The 23,831-nt window shown below is 37.1% G+C and overlaps 1 protein-coding gene across 5 annotated transcripts in view; it reads right to left on the bottom strand.

Annotated features, from left to right (window-relative positions):
* The window catches only part of pbx1b (pre-B-cell leukemia homeobox 1b), a 78,966-nt gene that overhangs the window by 13,654 nt on the left and 41,481 nt on the right, over positions 1-23,831 (bottom strand). For all 5 annotated transcript variants that reach the window (XM_065293861.1, XM_065293865.1, XM_065293860.1 and 2 more), the window contains 3 exons: positions 7,269-7,513; positions 2,441-2,631; positions 485-620 (listed from right to left, as the gene is read on the bottom strand). In XM_065293861.1, the coding sequence (XP_065149933.1) occupies positions 485-620; positions 2,441-2,631; positions 7,269-7,513 (572 nt within the window). The remainder of the gene's footprint in view (positions 1-484; positions 621-2,440; positions 2,632-7,268; positions 7,514-23,831) is intronic.

Raw genomic sequence — 23,831 nt, 5'->3', positions numbered from 1 at the left:
TCCTATCTTCATTTTTTTCTTTTTGATAAACTCTCAAAAATGGGTATGTTTCTTCAAAAATACAAAATTTTGAGGAAAAAGCTGAAATAATTGCATTTTTGTGAAATAATTTGTTAGAGATCAGATTCAAAATGAAGATCAAAACATACACAGAGTTTAAAAATAATTAAATTAGTTTTTGCTCAAGTTTTTAATAAATCGGGTAATCCATCGCCATCTAGTGGATGACAGCGGAACTACAGATTACCGTAAAAACTCATTAGGAAAGCGTCATTGGCAGGGATTTTTTTACTTAATTGACGAGATAACTTTGTAAAACCACCAAACTATCGGTATCGGCAGACATCACTCCTAATAATTGGATATTATTATTAGAATATATTACTATCAGAATATTTGAAATTGATTTGGTACAGTACTACTGTAGTAGTTATTTGTGTTAATGTTGGATTATAGAGATGATGGTTTGTTTGGTGTATCTCACCTGTGACACTGTGATGGAGCATTTCTTCGCCAGCTCCTCTTTGGCCTCCTCGCTGGGATACGGGTTACTCAGATGCGAGTAGAAATATTCATTCAGGATTTCTGTGGCTTGTTTGTTGAAATTTCGTCTTTTTCTCCTGAGCAGAGAGAAGCCAACAATATAATGATTTCATTACACAAATTTGAATCTTCTTTGCTTAAAAAACCTTTATCAGGGCTCTAAACTAAATTTAGGCACATCCCATATTTTTATAAAATGAAAGAAAAACATGTCAACATTTATAAAAATTTAATCTTAGACAGTTTTTTTTATAGCGTCTATTTTTGCCTTTACTTGATAGACAGTGTAATGCTGCATTCAGGCCAGCCACGGTAGAGGCGTCAAGCGTGAGTGATTTCAATGTTAAGTCAATGTGAAGACGCGTTGACGCGCGTCTGGAGGTCTCGCGGCGCGAATGAGGCGTTTAGTCTGGCGCGATAGACGTGATTCTGCCTCATTCGCATGTCTAGTTCCGCCTCATGCCGCGACAACCGCTCGAGTTGAAAAATTTGAACTTTGCCGGAAAAACGTGCTGCGATAACCAATTAGGAGCTCTAGTAGTGACGTAATTACAGAAAGCGAGCAGAGTCGCAGTAGCCCCTCCCATGACGCGAATTTAAACGTGAATGTCTCAATGACTAGAATTTCAAGCGCGGCTTTCAGGCGCGACTGAAGCAAGTAATGTTCAAAATGTTCAAGCGTCAAACTAGATGCGGTAGACGTGATTTGACGCCTCAAACGCGGCTGGTGTAAACGCAGGGTCAAATAAATTTTTATAAAATGAAGGAAAAACATTTATAAAAATAAATGTAAAATACAGCACCTCATGTAATCTTTGACTGTCTTTTAAAGTAATATTTTGGGCTATTTTTGCCTTTACTTGATAGACAGTGTAAGAAGAAGACAGGAAAGTACCTCGAGTCGGGATTCAAACTCTTAAATCCCACTACACCTTCGCCTCCAACTTACTTAGACTGCTAATGTATTTACACCATAGTTGACATGCTTTATATAATAGGAAAATGTAATACTATGGAAGTCAATGGTGCCCCAGATCGGTTATTAATTTTTTTTATATCTTCCCTGCTGTACAGCAGAACAAAGAAATCTATAAATGTTTGAAACATCATGACAATGAGGAAATGATAAAACAATTTTCATTTTTCAGTGAAATATACCTTTAATGGGATGCGTTTCATCTCTTGTGGCTAGCTGTTGTATGCAAACCATATACTTTACATGTATTCCTTTAGAGGATGAATTTATCCAAAGTGACTTGCAAATGAGAGAGCTTTTAACATTTTTTAATTAGGATTAAGGTTACGTAATGGCATTCAAATGTGCAAAGACAAATTCTGTACGCCAGTGTTTTATTGTCTTGAAAGCAGAACATAAAGCATAAAGCAGACCCCACACAAATATGACATGTCAATGAATGTAACCTCCTCTCTGAATCACTCATCTGAAGGGTTAAAATCCTTTGAGCTTAGGGGTTTTACAAATGAAGGGCCGGTACGGAGCGTGAGCCGATTTCTTCCCCAAAACCCCTCTTCACAATATGCAAATGATCACAGCACGCTCTCAGGCAGAGAAGGGATTAACCGGTGGAACTGAGCATGCTCTGAAGAAAACATGAACCTCATTTAAATGACTCCAAGCTCCCCGTGTCATTTATCCGCCAGGAAATGTATGCAAATCCCAAGCATGTTTCAAAGCGAACAAGCGATTACATTGAAGCAGGGATGGACTCAACACGCCGTAGCGTGTGTGTGGGTTTGGACAGGGCTCGTGAAGCTCAGGTTTGGGGCATTTGTTTACACGGATGTGCATAAAAAACAGAAACGGGAATGTGGGGTCTGATAATGCCGAATTCGCTCTGAAACAAATGTGCTTATCTGCCGGCGCGCGAGCACTGACCTGGCATCGAGGAAGCGCGATCTCAGGATCATGACGGCCTCGCAGGTGCTCTGTTTCAGTTGCATCTGGATGGAGCTGAACTTGCGGTGGATGATGCCGACCATACGCTCGATCTCTTTGGGCGAGATGGGCCGCGTGCGAGACTGCTCCCTCAACAGGTTCATCACGTGAGTCGTGAATTCGTTACACGCCTGTAAAGACAAAAACAAACCAGTTAAGACTGCTACAGACTGTGTGGTTTCTGGCATCTTGTAAGATCATGACAACATGCGACATCGAATACATTTGGGTAGGACCTGTATGTGGACTCCACAATGTTGAAGTCTACTGTTCATAGTAAACATCATCAGTATATTTGGTAGTAATACTGAATATTCATCATGACTATTGCAACGTTAAGCTCAGCAGTGTAAAATGTATTTAACTCTTTCCCCGCCAGTGTTTTTTGTTTTAGTTGCAAGCCAGTGCCCACATTTTTTGATTTTCTCAAAAGTTTAATGCCTACCAGAAAATTTTATCTTTAAATATACAAACATACAATATATCAAATGAAAGAACAGGCCCCAATTTTTTTTCTCTTTTTATCACCTCTAAAATATGGGTAGGTTTCCTCAAAAACACAACATTTTTAGCAAAAAGCTGAGATAATTGCATTTTTGTAAAATACTTTTGTTAGAGATCAGATTTAAAACGATGATCAAAACATACACAGAGTTTTTACTGTTTTTTGGATCAGTTGATGCTAAGTTGGGTTTTATAAGTTGGGTAAGAGTACCACCTTGTGGATAATAGTAGAAATATGGATTGCCGTAAAAACTCGTCATTGGTAGGGAAATCTTTTCTCTTAACTCATTCCCTGCCAACCATTTTTTGAAAAGTTGCCCGCCAGCATTTTTTGTGAATTTTACAAAAGTTTCACAAAATGTCTAAATTTTTTCCACAAAATTGAAAAATTTCTTCTAAAAATATATAAACATACAAATATGTTAAATGAAAGAACAGACCCTCTGCTTTCAAACAAACACACAAAACAGGGAAAAAACTTTGATCTTATCTATATTTATCTATACTTTTTTCTCTGCTTATAAACTCTTAAATATGGGTATTTTTCTTTAAAAATTACATTTTGGTATCATCTGAAACAGCATGTTTTATTTATTTAAGTTGTAATAAATTTACTTGTTTAATTGTGGCATTAATGTATTTTGCACAACAACTGGATTATTTTATATAATTAATGTAGTTTTAAATCCATTAAATATATAAACAACGAAAATGACATGAGTTATAGCCACGTGATTGATTTTAATGTTCAATAAGGATCGCATTATTGCATCAAATTTGACCTCATATGTGAGCATGTGTGATTCCGCGCTCCGTAAACTCTGGTGAACTTTGGCGTTGTACCAAGATTAATCTAGAAATCTATTAATATAACGTTGAGACTGTCACATTTTAAACAATACATTTTCTACACAGAGGAGGTTAACTGCATATTACCGTACTGGGGTTTGGAAATGTTGTGAGCGTTTCTTACACGTTTTAATTCCTCAGATAGTAAAATGCATCAGCAACAGCAAAGAGCTCGTGAGCACGCTCAGAGGCTGATAACATCTGCGACTGCGCTGTCTGCAACGTCTGCCGCCAGGATAAAGTAATGTAACACGATAAAAACACCATAAAAAACTGCGAAAATCTCTGAAAAATGACAAGGATGCAACACAGACAAATAACAGATTAATGGACGCTTCTTTGATTTTGAGGTTGCATGCAAAATCCATTTGGCTAAAAAAAAAGAAAAACAAGGGGGCATGTGCCCCCTCAGTTTGAATGGGCATGACGCCTCTGGATGCCACTGTATAAAATCTATGATCTTAAGAGACAGCCATGGGACAGCCAAAAATCACGCTGAGTGAACTGGCTTTATACAGAGAAAAACAACCTGAAATCGCCTTACTTGAATCTGAATCGCTCGGATTCCCATCCCTATACAGTTTAATATACTGACGCACATAAAAATAATGTTTAAGCTCATCCATCTTTCAAACCAGCACCACCCATATACTGTCCGCTCTTCTATAGCAGCTCTGTTCTAGTATCCATTTATCATGCATAAAACTGAGGTCTGATTGAGTTGTTAGACTTTTAATACTCGTGAGTTCATTTTGAAATGGCCTGTCTGGCGTGAGAGCTCTCATAACTCACAGATACACACACAGATGGGCACAGGAGGAGAGACACACAAAACACACAACTCAAAACGGCAAAAACAGCAATGCGAGGATGATGAAGGACGTTTCTGCTCTTGTACAGGGTGGTCCGTGGGTGATTTTGGGGCGGCAGGAGTGTTTGTGGTCCTCTATGACAGCTATGAATGTCCTCCTTATGTGAACAAACAAACAGAGGACACCTGCCTCAGTCCCAGAATGCATTTCAGTGCATCACCCCTGCCATGTCTAAATCATATATCATCATTGATGGATCTAAAGTCCGGCCACATTGAGAGCGAGTACAAGACCTACTGATGTCATTTTTCATAAACGTAGCTTATAAATGAAGAATGATACTGATGTAGTAAACTGATAAACTTTCTAATGAGTATTTTATAGCTTGATGCAGTCTCTGATGAAATATTACTCCTTTACAGGCCAAAAAACAGGCTTCACCTTTCACTTGACAAATATAATATGTTTGATGTTTTTGAAGTGCTTCCTCGTTCATTCGGTTTACCGCTGTTTTAAAGCGCCGTTTTATGTGGCTGGCATTTATATATCCAGCTGTCGAACACCGAGAAGAAGAACTATAACGGTACACAATCAGCCTCATAACATTTACTTTATTAGCCCATGCAGTGATATCTTAAATACGTAGTAAAAATGTTCGTAATTTTAATAGCAAAATAACTGTGCTACCGTAAAAAGCTGTTTATTATAAAACCTTCACGTAGACAGATACAAACTGTAATAGATTTAACAAGACATTGTAAAATGTACGTTTTTGGATAATAAAATTTAAGAATTACCATGTGTTTTACAATGAGAATCTGTATTTCGTTTAACAAGAGAATTTACACACTTTTACAGTAAAATATTGTACAAAAAGTTTTTTTAAGTTAAAATAATAAATTACAGTAAAAAAACGTAAACTGACGTATGACTTATATTTTCCTGCATGACTCACATTTGCTAAAAGTTGATTTAAATAATTATGTTTCTTCTCGCTTTGTTACCAAATATGTACATTAGGGTGTTTTATGTTACATTTTACACCATTATTTTGTTTATAATATCATTTTCATGTTACATGTGTTACCCTTTGTACGTGTGTGCATCAGTGATGCGCAGGTCAATGTATAAGCGACCCGCACCCGACCGACGTTTTCAACTAACCCGCCCGCAACTTGAACTGCAAAAAAATGTAAAATAAATATTGTACCCGACCCACTCCCTTGCCGCATTTTTTAAAAGTAGAAATTGTTTACAATAGTTAATTGGCATCTTTATTTCAATCGACCCGACCGACCGCAACCCGAATATTATTAAAAATATTTTTGGATGATTCGTAACCTCATTTCGGATCAACCCGCGCATCAGTGGTGTGCATCGCTATACAAGTATTAGCAATGATCTGGAATGACCACTTTGATAAATCATCTGGCTGTCTATTTCATAATGTTGTACTGTACATACTGTATTTCATAATAAGGCACAAATGAGATTTATATCAGCAACCATATAAAACGTTAAAATGTAAAACATACAAAACTTAGCAATGAAATATACATAAAATATAAAAAATGTTGCGGTAAAATGTTCTCATTGTTTTTTTACAGTTTAAAACTGTAGAGTTGCTTACGTGTTATTTTCTTTACAGCTGGCAGTTTTTTTACCATGAAACAACGGATTTTTTATTACAGTGTACAGTATGTTTCTGTTTTCCAATAGCTCATTGTTGGGACCGAAACACATTTACACATCTCTTACATTATGGTATTAGTTTCTGAAATCGTACTGTGCAAGAATCAGTTTCTAGTAGAGATGAATCCATCCAAAATAACAGTTTTTATTAGTGCTGGGCAAAAATTAATCGTGATCAATCGCATACAAAATAAAAGTTATTTTTTGCATAATATCTGAGTGTGTGCTGTGTGTTGTTATGATTATGTATATATAAATACACACACATTCATGTATGTATTTAAGAAATTATTTATTAAAAGTTTGATATATTCTATATTATATATAAACAAAAAAATGGATATATAAATAAAAATGTTCTGAAATGTACACTCTAAAAAACAAACGGTGCTATATAGCACCAAAACAGTTGCTTTGGATCGTAACGATAGAAGAACCATTTTTAGTGCCATATAGCACCGGTGAAGAACCAGTGAAGCACCAGTGAAGCACCAGTGAAGCACCTGTGTAGAACCATATAGTGCTATGTAGAACCATATGTGGTGCTATATGGCCCCTATATGGTTCTACACTGGTGCTTCACTGGTGCTTCACTGGTGCTTCACTGGTTCTTCACCGGTGCTATATGGCACTAAAATGGTTCTTCTATCGTTACGATCCAAAGCAATTGTTTTGGTGCTATATAGCACCGTTTGTTTTTTTAGAGTGTATATATAAATATACATGATTATTAAACACAGCACAGACACATGTATTATGCAGTTTTATTTTGTATGCGATTAATCGCGATTAATCTTTGCCCAGCACTAGTTTTAATACTTTATGTTGCATAATTATACATATTTGTAATCACCATCATAAAACACCTAAAAAGGCTTTCGCTCGTGTTCGTGATGTGTAAACGTGCTGACCTGTTCATATTTCTCCAGCTCTGTGTGGTAGATCTGACGGATCTGAGTGAGCTTTGCTCTGTAATCCGTGTGCTCTACTGAATTATCGGCTCCCACTCCACCCGACGCAGCAGCCGCCGCAGCCGCCGCCGCAGACCCGCCTCCTTTCTCCGGCCCGGACACGCCCTCTGCCAGCAGCATGTTGTCCAATCGCATCAGCTGGGCATCGGGAGGCTCCTCCTCCTGGGCGCCACGGATACTCAACACTGCAACAAAAACAGGAAGGAGGTTAGTTTGATATCCCAGAATGCATTGCGTGACAGCAGGACACACGAGACTTTGAATAGTGCAGCCACATTGATCCATCCATTTTATGATAAATTGTTTTCGGCTAAAACAACAAAACGGCCAAGGTTGCAGTTGACATTGCCAAGTTTGATGATGATACAATGAATAAAACTTAATTGAATTCATATCAGGAACGTCCTGTTGAATAAAGTGTCTCCCCTGTGATCTGCTGGATGGACACTAGAGGGCCTTACAGTTTATATTTAACATCAGATGGACTCAGGACAACTGTGATCTTTAATACTTCAACACACACACATTCACATACACACATGCATTTATGATAACATGCTTATTATGAGTTCATTCCCTAAAATCTAACTCGACTAATTGTGCATCTTTTCTTCTAATTCAAGTTTAGGAATGAATTAATTTATTCTCAATTTACTTCTGAATGTCACATGATGTTTGATTTTCTATTTGCTATAATATTTCAGTGACATTCTCCTCTGTCATATAACATCAGACCTATTCAACAGTCAGATATAGATTATGACACATGGTCAAACAGGATGATTATAGGACACATTGTCTGGGAATGAAGGAAAACTCATCATTAATCCATAGACAAAGACCCTGCGCTGGTGCATTAACCCCAGACCGGTTTCGGACGTGACGGCGGTGAGAACGGAGCCTGCTGTAAGGCCAGCGGGAAAACGCTTGGGGGGGTTGTGACTCTGACCTCCTCTTTAAGACAAAATGCAAATGCAAAGACTGTTGGTGAGCAGGAAAGGTCAAGGGTTAACGCCTCGGGCTCAGCAGGACTGTGCAAATCTGCGTTACTGCGCTTCACGGGTAAAAGAAACATCCGGTTTCATTAGCAAACATATTCATCGTGAAACTCACAGGGGAAGCACATGGATCATGTTTTTGGGTGTTTGGATAAAAATGTTATAGCCGCATGAGCGGCCCATTAAATTGAAAGTGTCAGAAATAATCCAGAAGCCAGCATTTAGTACGAGGAATCTTTAGTATTACATGACCACTGTGAATTGACAATGTGTGCAGACTAAAAACAAATAAATATTTTAGATATTGAAAAAAGTGCTGCTATGTCTGTGAGATGGTGATGGTTGTCAAGGCATTGCTATATGGTTGCTAGGGTGTTCTGGGTGGTTGCTATAAATGTTTGATTAATTATCAAAAGCCTTACACTACAGGATTTTTTTAATCATCTGAAAATAATGGTGCATCACACACTACAAGATAATATTAAGATTATCGTGCCAGAGCGAGCGCTGTTTCTTTCACTGTCCCTTTTTCAAAAGATTTGTCATTCACCTTATCTCATTGGTTACTGTGAAAGTACTGATGTAATCCTCACAATTTAAAATCCTGAAAATAAAACATATTTTATATAAACGGAACGGCCCTGATTTACTTGTGAGCACATTGGGAGGTGTAAGATTTGATCTGTAAATGTCAACATCACATGACAATCTGAGCCAAACAACGAGGACCTGATTTTATCTCAGATTTTTGGGATAAATTCAGGATAAATTCAGTCTGATAGTTTGTAGCGTGAGCCCGGCTTAAGCCTCTATGATATTTTGATGTCCAGATATGGCTCAGGTCTTTAAGATTGCACAACAATGATGCTTTGCTTACATTTACATTTATGCGTTTGGCAGATGCTCTTATCCAAAGTAACTTACAGTGCATTTACTCTATACGTTTTATCAGTTTGTGTAAACCAATTGAGATACAATAAAACTTCAGCCCATGATGCTTTAGCAATAAAAAGCAAATCATTTTAGTGGCACAAATGCAAGCAAAAACTGAGCAGTTGTTACTCTGATAAAACCACAGTAAGTTCAGTCCATTACTGCTGGATGTTAACAGCTCATAACACTAAACTACAAGTAAGTTAAAAACGTACCTTTTTTCCAAGGCTTATAATCTTATAAGGATCTTTTATCATCAGTGGTTTTATTTTTCCTCCTTAGTGTATTTGCGGTCAAAAAACGGTTTTATGTTATGTCTTTTTAGCAAGGTTTGTACAGCCCAGTGGTCAACTACTGTTGTTTTTATTGTGCTTTATAAATACATTTTGATTTGAAACCTGTGTTTAACCAAACTGAGGGGTGGCTGGGGTGGTCCCGGACCTCCTAAGCATTGAGGGACCCCTATAAACACAGAAATACAATTTAGGGAGCTAGGGCTATCATACGATTAATCGCGATTAATCACATATATTTTATATATATTATATGTGTGTGTACTGTGGGTAATTATTATGTATATATAAATACACAGTACACACACATACAGGTATGTATTAAAGAAAAAAATATTTATATATATATTTTTTTATTTATATAAAATATATAAAAATTTGTGCTGGGCAAAGATTAATTGCATACAAAATAAAAGCGATTTTTTTTGCATAATATATGAGTGTGTGCTGTGTGTAATTTTTATGTATGCATTTACATGTGTATATATATTTATTTATATATGATACATAAGTTAATATATATATATATATATATATATAAATAAAAAATAAATGAATATATGTATGTGTGTGGTAAAATATACATAATAATTACACACAGTACACACACATATATTATGCAAACACAAACTTTTATTTTGTATGCGATTAATCGTGAATAATCATTTGACAGCCCTAAGGCATTCCCCAGTTTTTATTAAAATTAAAATACTACATGAATCTCGCGCTGCACTGCCACAAAGTGATATTTTCAATTATTTGTCCCATTTTCGCAATAAACTAATCCAAACGATTTTTGTCTGAAATAAAAGTAAACTATCAAGTGCGCTTCATGCTGTTTTCTGGAGGAATTGACAGACAAATGTTGATCCAGCATACCACATCTTACTTTGTGAAGTCATGGCAACCCTATAAAGACGGGGGGGGCTTAGCTAGATGACCCCTATAATCTTTGAACACAGGTCAAAACTTGTACTTTATAAAGACATTAAGTTAAACAATGTGAATACAACATAAAAATGGGACAACTGGTAAAGTGGGACATCTAAAACTTTAGTTATCTGCATCATTATAGACAAAATGACCTATTATCTTAAACTAGTATGAAATGACGCTGATGTTGAGATCTGGATCATATCTAAAAGACAACAGCTATGATACAAAATGTTTTGTATTTGCATTTCACTCTATTAACAGTCAAATGCATCTACAGCGTAAATGCAACTAGCACATGTTTTAGATGAAGTCGGAACGTCGACTGCGAGCACAAGGGAGACATCAGCGGAAAGTCAAGGCCAACAGAATTCCATCCAATGTTATAAAACGTCTAGACTGTCAAGCATAATGGAACATAAAAATTCCCTCGTTCACGGAGCGATTCGCTCCCCCTCTGCCAAACCCCGGCCTCGCATACGCGGGTGTTTATTTAACTTGGCTACGAGCGACTACACCATCAGTCTGTTAAAAAGAAAAGCTGTTCGGCCAGTAAAGGGCCTAAAACCAAGCAGTCAAACTCGATACGATACGCACGCCCGAAAGAGAACAACGGCACGGGAACAAATAATCTGTAAGTACAAGCGTAAAAACCTTTTACTGAGAGGCATAGCGTTTTGATGAGGTCATATTGAGCAATACTTCAATCAAAAGTGAGATTTACAAGCCAATAACAGACCCGGCATCGTGAAGCTGTTTATAGTTTTGCACGTGCTAGGTTCGAATGTTTCTTTGCAAAGTGAAAAGCGCAGGGATAAAGAGCGCATGCAAAGAAAATTCACTTGACAAATGATGATTTATTCATCTATCTGGTAAACCTGAGCACATAATTAAAAGTGCTGAATGGATTCTTCTAAATAAATACAATTATGCAGAATGATGAGAAAGGTTCCTGCGTTTGGCTGTGGGTCATAATTACACGAATCACTGAAGGCCACTTTACTCCATAATGGCCGACTAATTGATTCCTGCTAATATTTTCCTCCATGCAGGGCAACGCTGCAGTATCTGCAAGATAGCTGAGGGATGAAAACTATCCCTAGTCTTGTTAACAATGTTTTCTTTTTAAACCAAAAAGTCCATTTCTCATCTGCAGGCATGATTTAATGTTAGATGGGTTTGAATAAAGCACAAATGGAGAACACTTTCAATGGTCTGGCTTCTGGAAGTGTTTCCAGTTTAAAAAAAGTTGAACAAAGCGAATCAAAATATGAAAAATTTTGATTTGAAAACTCTAATGGAAGGGGTGCATGCAAAGAAAAAGATTTTAACATCTGGACTGTCGGTTTCACTAGCTTTTATCCAGCTCTTTATGAAGCTGAATGGGCATTGAGAGCCTGAAAGGATGCTGGACAGCTGTTGCCTGGCGACCAGAACTCCATCAAGTGATGGTGAATCATGATTAGATTTTGACTGACCTCCTTCAAACATTTCGGCTAAGACATTACAGAAGATTTACTCGGCTCAGGCTTGTTTTGTCAGCCCAGTCTCCAGTTATTTCCCACATGCACAACAAAAACGATATTTGCAAATAAATCAGGGTCGCTGTGCCGGATCTCCGTTTAGATGTCAGGCATACCGGATGGCTTTTACTTCAGCCGCTGACCCAAAACACCAAACATTCTCCAACTCAAAAGATTGTTAGAGAGCCCAAACAAAACAAACCGGAGTTCACGACATTTCCTATATCTCTCGGCGTGTGGCCTTTTACAAATCAAATCAATATTTAATAAAAAACCAGAGCGGACAATGGATGTTTTTTCTCCGTCGGCTTGTTTATCGGAGGCGATTGGTTTCCGAGAAAGTGCTCTGGAAGCGCTCGTGTTATTGGTGGAAGGCATATGCACGATTTATGCGCTTCTTCTCAAGGTGGCAACTCTCCAAAAGCCCTGTGTTTGTCTTTTTCTCGTGTACTGTAGGACGGTTAGTATTCTGGTCCTCTGCATTTTCCATTAACTGAACATCCGAGCGGTTCGGCCTGTGCCAGGACTCCCACAGATACTGAAATATTAATTGAACTTCTATAAAAGGAGGCAGAGATCGCTGGAGCTGAACCTTCAGTCTTAATTGAACAAGCACGAGACACAAATGGCAGTCTGTGAGTGGACCGTGTCAAAGAGTAAAAACCATTAGCATTTCTGAAGACACCTCCTTAAATCTCTACTAAATGCTTCTTTACGCTTGTAGTATTTTTTGTAAATCATATCTTGTGAAAACTACTATAGTTATGGTCTAATAGTGGCTATATGATAAATATAAGTACCAAGTGCAAAAGCAATTTCTTAAAAACAAACAAAAATTATTTCAATAAAACAAACAGATATGCATGACACAAATTTTTACTATATTTTTACGGGCTGTCAAAGATTAATCGCATACAAAATAAAAGTTTGTTTTTGCATAATATATGTGTTTGCACTGTGTGTAATTATTTTTTATATATAAATACACACACACACACACACACACACACACACACACACACACACACACACACACACACACACACACACACACACACACACACACACACACACACACACACACACACACACGCATGTATGTATTTGTTTATTACTATTTAGATATATTTAATATTATATATAGATTAAAAAATGTATAAATGTTGTATAATATAAATAACATTTTGTATATGTATATATGTGTATTTATATATACAAAATAATAACACACAATAAACACAAAAATATACTATGCAAATGCAAACTTTTATTTTGTATGCAACTAATCGCGATTAATCTTTTGACAGCCCTAATATTTGTAAATAAAAAAATTTAGCTCACGACAATTTGTATGTATTTTAAGAGTTGGCTAATTCGGGAATTGTACAAAAACATACACCACAAAAAAATGACTTTCTTATTTTTGTCTTGTTTTCAGTAGAAATAAAAAAAATCTTAAATCAAGATGCTTCTTCTTGATGAGCAAAATGAACTAACTTTTAGATCAAAAAGATAAAATTGAAATGAATTTGTGTTTAAAACAAGCAAAAATATCTGCCAATGGAATGAGAATTTTTTTATATTTATGGTCTAAATACTCAATTTATTTTCTTTTTTAATTATTTTATATTTTGCTCATAAAGAAAATGCATATTGATTTTAGAATTTTTTATATTTGTACTGAAAACAAGAATAAAAAATATTAGGTAAGAAAGTAATTTTTTTGCAGTGTACAATTATCAAAAACAACAACAAAACGAAACTCCACCCCTAACCCCAAAAAGCAAATTGAACAAAACATTTACAAATGTGGTCTATGAATTATAACGAATTAGCCACTTCGTAAAATACATACAAATTGCCATAAGATAGCGTTGGGTATTTCTATATGAAATCGCTGTCAATGTATGGGATTACAATGCCACAGGTTTGAATGGCAATATCAATTCCTCCCAAAATCTGCCCTGCAGTTCACATTTCTTACCCCCAGATAACACGGGACTTTCAATACCCGGAAGAACACAAAATCCTATGTGAATTTCTCAAAAGAGGTGGATGGCATGGCTGGTCGTCATGGCGATGCTGTGATAGAAGTGATGCTGATGCTGAAGGAAAGATGTTCAGTTTACCTGTCAGTCTTGTGTGGGTAACATGTCTCTGCTTTGTTTCACACACGCTGAGCGCTGCTCTATTTTGTACACTTGTTTGGACAAGAGCACGCAAATATGAAAGTTGTACGATATGCAGGGAGCAGAAGGATCATTTCCAGTAGTTTATAAATAATTTATGCATACAATTACAAATGCAATTCAATGCAATGCAATTTTTACCCAACTGCATCAATACAGGGGAATGGTATTGTTACTAAAAGAAAGAAAACATGATGATTAGTACGAGTGTAACAATACATCAATATGGATCAATGCATCAATCACACGTGTAACGATGCATCAATGCCACAGGTAAAACATCAATATCCACGTTTGCATAACATTGGTCTACACTTTTCTGCCAAAGTGTGCATTTTTATTTACAGACAATACTGTCTGATTGTGCATCAGATTTCATGAACAAAGCAGCGAAAAGACAAATGCATAAAAATGTATGTCTACTGTCAGACTTCGTTTAATAAAGGATCAAATGATCAATATACCCCTGAATCGAATCAAGAGAGTTTATCTAACATTGTATCGCTGGCTAAAAGAATCATTATCATATTGTACTGTGGCCAAGTTTCATACTTTTGTACTTTTAATATAACGCAAAAAAGACACTTATACATTTGATCGCTTCTATACAAAATGTTTACTTGATACTGCAAATAATTGCTTCTTTTATTGCTTGCAATTTATTTTCTTTTCTTACTTTTTACTCCTTCATTCTTTTATTATATTATTATGATTGTATTTATTATTTACTATTGTACAAGCCTGTATTTCCATACATTTGCATCTTAAATCAGTACAGAAAGCCTACAGAGAGCTGATCGTTCACTGTAAACATTAAAACAGAGGCTGCAGTGTTTGTCAGATTAATCCTCGCTGGTTGGTCTGTGTTAAAGCCGTTGGCTCAGATTTACACTGACAGCTCTGGCCGTGTTTGTTTTGCGCTGCTGAGTCGAGTGTGGTTGCAGCAGTTGATAAATCAGGGTGGGTCGACACCGGCGTGTGCTGTGGTGGTCCAGATCACCGGACCACAGTTCAAATGCCAGCTTCGTGCTAATTCAACACCAACATTATTCATTATACAGTCATGAGTGGAGCACAACCACCAAGAAACCAACACAACAGTGATCAATCTGTTTAATCAGACCATCTCTGACACAAGCCAGCAGGAAAGGGAAACAGAATCTATCAAAGAAGATAACCAAATATATACAGCCCATCCCTTATGAAAATTAATCATGGTTTTACTACAGTAAAAAAAAGGGGGGGTGCTATAGTAAAACCATGGTTACTGTAGTAAAACCATGGTTTTGTTAATAGAAATCAATACACCAAAAAACATGGTTACTACACTTTAACCACAAAAAAACATGGTTAATTTTCGTAAGGGATAATCAATATATAATGCAAATTTGGGGAATTGATACTGATAAATAATAATGTTAGTATTGATAAAGTTAGTATTGCTAATGTCTTATGACACATTTGCAATAATACTACACTTAAAAGAGTTGGTACTACAGCTTTAAAATATTAGTTGACAATTTTTACAAAAAACTAACTAATATTTTTAAGTTGAATTAACTCAAAACTTTATAGCAAGCAGGTAACTTACTTTTTTTTAAGTTGAACAAATCTATATTATAATTTTTCTATGACTTATTTTATCTTTATTTCTATACTCAGTCCCTCCAGAAAAATGTGATTATACGATCGCATGATTCAATGCATAATCAGACAAAGTCTGCATATTTAATTTTTTTTAAAATACGCCGCACTTTCGCCGCATAAATTGCAGATTTCTGCTCACAAAATATGCAGGGCTTACTTGATTTCATAATACCAGCATTTTCGTTGCAAAAAGTCATATATATCTTAGCAGAAAGTTGAAAAATTTTGCATTTTTTTCACACATGTGCGGCCATGTCCTCTGCTGTCATGGGAATGTTAGGAAGTGACGTAATTACACGACGTGAACATCTATGAAAAGCTCCAGCTTTCCAGCAATTTTGGCAAGTTCCCGCAATTTCATTGCATAAATTTGCATAAATATCCTGCATATTTCATCGCATTTGAAAGAAAAAGTGCCACAGGATCATTTTGCCCGCAACAATTACAAAAAACTCTGGATGGCGTTTTTCTGGAAGGACTGTATACAGTTTTTCCTTATCTCGCTACTGCTTGCTTTACAACATATATGCTGTAAAGCTGATTTTGAACAATGCAAAATTATAAAAAGCACAAAACTGTACTGACATACACCCTTGACTAAATATTTTACAAGAAAAGTACTGAACCTGTACCATGGTACAGTGTTTGTATAAGATCCAGGGTTCCCACACCTTAGTTAACTTCAAATTCAAGGACTAAATGTGGGGACACATTTCAAGTGAGAGCAAGGTTACATTGTGTTACCTTTTAAGATAAATTGTTACAGTTCCCTTTCGAGGTAACTCGCGCTGCGTCACTGCGGTGACACTTTGGGTACGCCTCCAGGGGTAACCCGAGACGTTTTCATGTGTCAAACATAGGGATGCACCGAAATGAAAATTCTTGGCCGAAACCGAAAACCGAAAATGAGAAAACCAAGGCCGAAAAACCGAAACACCGAAATAAATTATTATGCCAATTATTAGTACAAATGCATTTATGGCTTTATCACTGTGTATTAACTTTACTAGGGGTATGTGACAGATCACAAAACTCACGGTTCAGATCACATTACAGTTTTTGAGGCACAGATCGGATTATTTTTCAGATCAGCAAAAAGGGGGTGGGGAAAATCTAATAACAAATAAAGAAATTACAAACATTTATAAAAAAGAACAAAGCTGCACATTAATAAGGGCTAACATTAGCATTAGGAACAGAAATCAAATTAAACGAGTCATAACACTGCCTTTAATGTATAAATTAAATATATTATTATTTTTAGAGCTATTTGTCTCTTTGTTAGACTTAAGTAATTGAGGTGTCTCTTTAAATAAGCAGAGACTGTTTATGACTGTAATCTATACATACACTTAAGACATAAACAAATGTTTTTATTAGAAAAAGAATACTTTGGAGATAATTTTGTTTATATGTGCCCTGTCAATAACAGAAAGATTTTACGTTCGCTTGTTTGCGTCTCACTCGTGTGTGCACTATTGAGGGCACTTAAACGCGTGTGCACACAGAGAACGAAGGCGAATCCCAAACAGCGCAGCATAAAAACGTTACGTGGTTTTTCATTGCTTTATTCAGCACATGTATGTTAATGGACTATACAGTATGAGACACATTTGCGTGACTCTCTCTAAAGTTTTCACATCAAGAGTTCTGATCTTTGAAGGGCGTACTCACTGTGATGATCACGTCTGGACCAGACACATCCGCATGTGCCTCTGTGCGTACAGACAACTGCTCTCTTTATCGCCTCTTTGCGGTTAAATACATCCACGCCGCATACATGTTGCTTCAGACAAGCACGTGCAGGTCGCAGTTTCTGTTTGCGTCATCACAACATTTCGGCCGTATTGTTTCGGTGATAAAAGTCTTTCGGCCGAAAGCCGAAAATGCTCTTTTGGGCCATTTTCGGCCGAAAATGTTCGATGGCCGAATATTCGGTGCATCCCTAGTCAAACACAACTATGCAAAAAAGCATTTTGGTATGAATCAACATTCACATAAAGGAAGATATAAGCATTTAAATCGAACAGTTTAGCACGTGTGCTTAAAAAGTCTAGAATTTTTATGATATTATCCTACGCTACACAGGGAATAATATGGATTTTTTTTTTCTGAAAACTTCTTGCATAAAATAGATTCAAGCACTTTCAATGACCTGTATCTATGTATATTTTCAAAAACTTCCCAGGGCCTTGAATTCCCCCCCCCCCAGATTCACAAACTTTCAAGGATTTCAAGGACCAGTGGGAACCCTGAAGATCATATGGAAAAATCAAAACCCAACAGGCATATAAAAACATAATAAAACATAGAAAAAAACAATTATTTCAAGTAACCATATTAGTGAGTGCCAAGATTCATTAATAATTCCTAATATTAAATAGACTAATATTTCAAGCTCACTATGAGGAGAGAAGCAGGTCAACGCATCAAGGTAACGCATAAAAGGTGCCGTGAGCGAAATTAATAAATTAAAAATGGAATAAAATCACAAATTAGAAAGTCAATTAAAAGAATAATCCTGTGCAGGCATGACAGTGTGTTTAAACAGAACTGACAGGTGCTGTGTGTGTTTCGAAGAACCTAAGACCAGCAGATCCCAGTCCATTGGACCAGCACAACACGCCTGTACTCGACTCCAGAGTCCAGAGTCGAGTCTAATAATCATAATTATAATCATTACAGGCCTGAGGGTAGCTGGTAATGACACAGCCTGAGCTGGAATGAGAGATCGAGACAGATAGAGAGAGAGAGGTCATTCATTAAGAAAGTACTTTTACTCATATGAAAGCATCCTCAGCCTCAGGCCAGACATATTCCTCTATTACATATATGATCTATTACATATATGTGATCTATGAGCTGGAGAGTCTACATATAAGACTAAAGCTTCGGGGATCGACTGGTGGTAACGCAGGACAAACACATTTTTAAGTGAATGTAAAACCCTTACATTTTCTCAACAATATTCAGTAGGGCTTCATGGTTTTGAAGATAAATGTGATGTGCGATAACTTACGAAATACATTGGCGTACGGTGTACGATATGATATTGTTTATAACATTAATTTAAATGATAATTAAATATATGACCAACATGCATGTTTCTCTCTGTCTTGCTAGTCTCACTGCTATCTGCATCTATCTACAACTCAGACTATAGTTTTTTAAGTATTAAAATAAATTGAGTTATTGCAAACCATTGCAATAAGCATATAGTGATGTGCACATTTGCAATATTTTGATTTGAATATCAATCATTATTGAAACTACTGACTCAAAGTCAGTACTTTATTAAAATAAAAAATCTAACTAATCAATATTTTAAATCAATATACTGGTTGCTACTTGCATGGCTATAGAAATATTGTAAAACTCTTAAAGTACACAAAAACATAAGGTCAACTCTATTAAGGATGGTGAGAAATATAAATTTGAGCTGTATGAAGACCCCAGCATCAGGGGTCCATTTCTCCCCCCACTGCACCCCTGAGGCGCGGAAGAGTCTGAGATAGGCGTATCATTAATCCCTGCCCCGCAGCTCTTTATTAAAGTCAATCCTCTGGGACGACAGTGATCGTGTCTGGATCTCAAAGAACCACAAAGGGCAGAATGACCAATGTCATCATGAGTGCATGTGAGGGGCGTGGTCACTGCTCATGTCAGACAAAGTTGAACGTCTTCTCCATGCTTTCATCATCAATGTACCTGTCCTGTACGGGTCACTGACAAACAACTCTATCAGAGCAGAATCATGAGTCTGTCAGTCCATACACAGCACTGGTAAACCAGCAAAAAAGATTTCCAGGTTTAAACCCAAGATGACCTTGAGCAAATAATGTAACTCCAGGAATAGTGTGTTCTGTGTTGTACAGTAAATGTGGTGCATGTCCGTTTTGATAAAAACATATAAATACCTGGCTAACAATCTGTTGCTGTTTTTAACCCTGCGTTCCTCCGTGTACTTTCTTTTTCGCGTAAACGTCAACAGTCACTGATGTTACTGACAAAGAAGACGGCTGATCGAGTTCATCATGAGTGACTTAACAAAAGGTTAGCAGTAGTGTTTCCCACATATACCCGTTCTGGTGTGAGTCTGTGTCCAAGCTCTCTCCCTACTAGGGGTGGCACGGTTCATTAAAAAAATCCGAACCGTTCGGTTCGCTTGTCTCGGTTCGGAGCGCGTGTGCGTCGCACGGTTCAACGGTTCATGGCATGGGCAATGTAGCCTCATGCCCTGTATGTGACCTCAGATAGCGTGTTTCCCTTTCGCGCGAAAGAAGAGGTGACTGGTTTGGAGTATAAGTAACTGCAGGTTATATTACGTGTAGAAATAGCAAGTGGGAGAGAAAAGTCTGCCCGCAGTTGGAGGATGCGCCAGCGTCGTATAAGTTTGGTGTGTGAAAACATTTTTATTTCATGTTACTTATGATGACAGCGGAAATAAAACAATAGATTGAACTGCAGTCTATGGGTTGAATGTGTTCGAACAGCCCCAGGAGATCGCCTTCTCTCCGACCATTTATCTAATCTGAGGTACTGAACACATTTTACGTCTTTTCGTATTCAGCGCTATTTTTAGCCTTTCATTGATACAATTAAAGCGGCTGATTTCCGCGTAGTTTCATTTTGCTAGCGTGTGAAAGTTGCGCGATCTTATTTCAGAAATTGCCCCTCAAAGTAATTAGGACAGAAGTGGTCAAAAGTGGACAAAAGAGACGGATTTAAATATTACAGGTGTAAAGGTTATGTTACTCTCGCGTCCACATATACTCTCAGTATTAAAGCAGCCTCTCAGTGATAAATCTAAGAGCTACACTGAAGTTAGAATTTTGATAAATGCAAGTTATCTTTGTCTGCTAAAAATGCACACAAAGTTCATGTAGATGCCAATACACATTCTCTTTTTTGCCAAATAAATGAAAAGCATGTTGAAATCATCAATGTCTTCCCTCTTGCTCTATTAAAATCTCATCTGGCTTTCCTCAGAGATGGTCCCAATAATGTGCTTAAAGTCAAATTCAGTTTGTGCATGATAACATGATATAACTTTTTTTAATACTGTATCCTAAATTATGGATAATTAATACATTAATAAGATAATACATTTCTGGAGTGTTAAAAATTAAAAGAAAAAATAACAACAAGAACCGTACTGAACCGAGAACCGTGACCATAGAACCGTGATACAAACCGAACCGAGGGTTTTGTGAACCGTGCCACCCCTACTCCCTACCTATGATGCGGTATCCCTGTGCATGTGTTCTGTAGTAACAGAAACTTTTCTCTCATATTTCTGAATTTGCAACAAATTGTCTGCACTATACGCGATATACAATAAAACTACCACTCGTATCTAAAATAAAAAAGCGCTCATGACGCTGATGAGAAGAGCAACATCAGTACGTAATGATGATTTTGTCAGATGAGGGCGCGTTTTTAGTAACATTTAAAGAAAGAGCTGATTGGATTAAACAAGGAGTTACTGGGTTGTTAATGGGTCCTGTTTAGTCACTATTTTGTAGACAACAGAACAAATACTATGTAAAAATAGCATTGAGTTGTGTTAAAATGAAATATAATGTAACAGATTAAAACAAGAAGACAATAAACTCAGTTGGGATTATATATGGTCTATCTGTGTTCTTCCAGTCATGTTGGGTATTTTAATAACCAATACAGTATATTTATTATAATGCAACGCTTATAAACATAGCCTTTAGCACTGTAGAATACAACAACTTTATATCAGCTCACATATTGTTATTTAAAACACTCAAATTCTGTTATAAAGTGAGTTTGAAGCAAAAACATGGTTTTAATCCCACTATTTGTTGTGTTTTGATGGTGTGCTAAACTAAGCTTATGCTTTTTGTGCAAAGGCTTCATGAACTGTATCTAATTTTAGTTTGGGTATGACTTTTTTGGGGTTTTCAAAAGAGGGGGTTGACGTTATATAAATAAAAGTTATTTTGTGTCAGTATATAGTGTCAGTACTACATTTAACTACTATATAAATGTTGAATACAATGTATAATAATGCAATATTCGTGGGTCCTGAATCTGATAATGCCAAATGTCTTGTTACCAGTAAAAAGTAGGGGGGACGGGGGGCGGGGGGACCACTTAGATTATCTTGTCCCGGGCCCAGGCAAGACTGTCAGCTGGCCTGCTTTTACTCACTCACTCACTATTTTACTCACCCACTCACTCACCCACTCACCCACCCACTCACAAACTCACTCACTCACTCGCTATTTTACTCACTCACTCGCTATTTTACTCACTCACTCACTCGCTCGCTCGCTCACTCACTCACTCACTCACTCACTCACTCACTCACTCACTCACTCACTCACTCACTCACTCACTCACTCACTATTTTACTCACTCACTCAATCACTAACTCATTTACTCACTCAATCACTAACTCATTTACTCACTCAATCACTAACTCATTTACTCACTCAATCACTAACTCAATCACTAACTCAATCACCCACTCCCTCACCCACAACACACACTGAACAACACACACTGGACAACACATTCACCCACTCACCCACCCACTCACTCAATCACTATTTTACTCACTCTTTTATTTACTCACTCACTCTTTTACTCATTTACTCACTCTTTTACTCATTTACTCACTCTTTTACTCATTTACTCACTCGCTCATTTACTCACTCGCTCATTTACTCACTCGCTCATTTACTCACTCGCTTATTTACTCACTCGCTCATTTACTCACTCGCTCATTTACTCACTCGCTCGCTCGGTCACTCACTCACTCACTCTTTTTTTCACTCACCCACTCTTTTATTCACTCACTCTTTTATTCACTCACTAACTTATTTACTCACTCATTTTACTTACTCACTCACTCACTCTTTTACTCACTCACTCACTTACTCTTTTATTCACTCACTCACTCACTCACTCACTCACTATTTTACTCACTCACTCACTAACTATTTTACTCTCTCACTCACTATTTTACTCACTCACTCACTCACTAAATTATTTACTCACTCACTCACTCTTTTATTCACTCACTCACTACTTTACTCACTCACTCCCTAACTTATTTACTCACTCATTTTACTCACTTACTCACTCACTCACTCACTCATTTACTCACTCGCTCACTCACTCTTTTACTCACTCACTTACTCTTTTATTCACTCACTCACTCACTCACTCACTATTTTACTCACTCACTCACTAACTTATTTTCTCCATCATTTTACTCACTCACTATTTTACTTACTCTTTTATTCCCTCACTCACTCTTTTACTCACTCTCTCATTCACTTTCTCACTCTCCCACTTACTTTCACCCAGTTTGTGTAGTTATCTCACTCACTCTTTACTCTCTTTCACACTCTCTCAATCTCACTTTTCCTCTTGCTCTCACTCACTCACTCCAGCTCACATTTCTATTTTCCTTAAAATTGTGCAAATTAAAACAGTGAATTGAAATTTCATTTAGAAAATAACGCTAATTGTGCATATCTTGAATTCAAACCAGGCTAGTGTCTCTGTCACTCACTCATTCTCTCTCTCTCTCTCTCTCTCTGCGAGTGTTTGGCACATTTCATACAGCATCATTCTCTCAGCCAACAAGTTTATGTAAAAGTGATTAACCGTAATTAAGCCATAATTACTCTGATTAGCCGAGTCGCAGTAAATTACAGCAGCGCATGTGAAGCGAGGAGCTTTGGGGAGGTGTGGGTTCTCCACGACCCGCTGAAGACTGCATCAACTATATCAAGGTTGGGTGAGATGCTTATAAAGCGAGACCTTTACCCATGATGCACTGCTCTCACCGTCACGCGGGCACACACACACACACACACACACACACACACACTCCATTTTAACCAGCAGGTATGGCTGACTACAGTACAGTCCTCTCCACCATAAGCACACGGCCAGCTATCACTTCTGAAGAGGCTTTTGACACAAACATAAAGGCTAAAGG

The sequence above is a fragment of the Paramisgurnus dabryanus genome, chromosome 7 (assembly GCF_030506205.2).
Source record: "Paramisgurnus dabryanus chromosome 7, PD_genome_1.1, whole genome shotgun sequence".
NCBI classification, from domain to species: domain Eukaryota; kingdom Metazoa; phylum Chordata; class Actinopteri; order Cypriniformes; family Cobitidae; genus Paramisgurnus; species Paramisgurnus dabryanus.
Note: the sequence above shows the minus strand (reverse complement) of the source record. Positions and strands in the feature narration are given on the sequence as shown.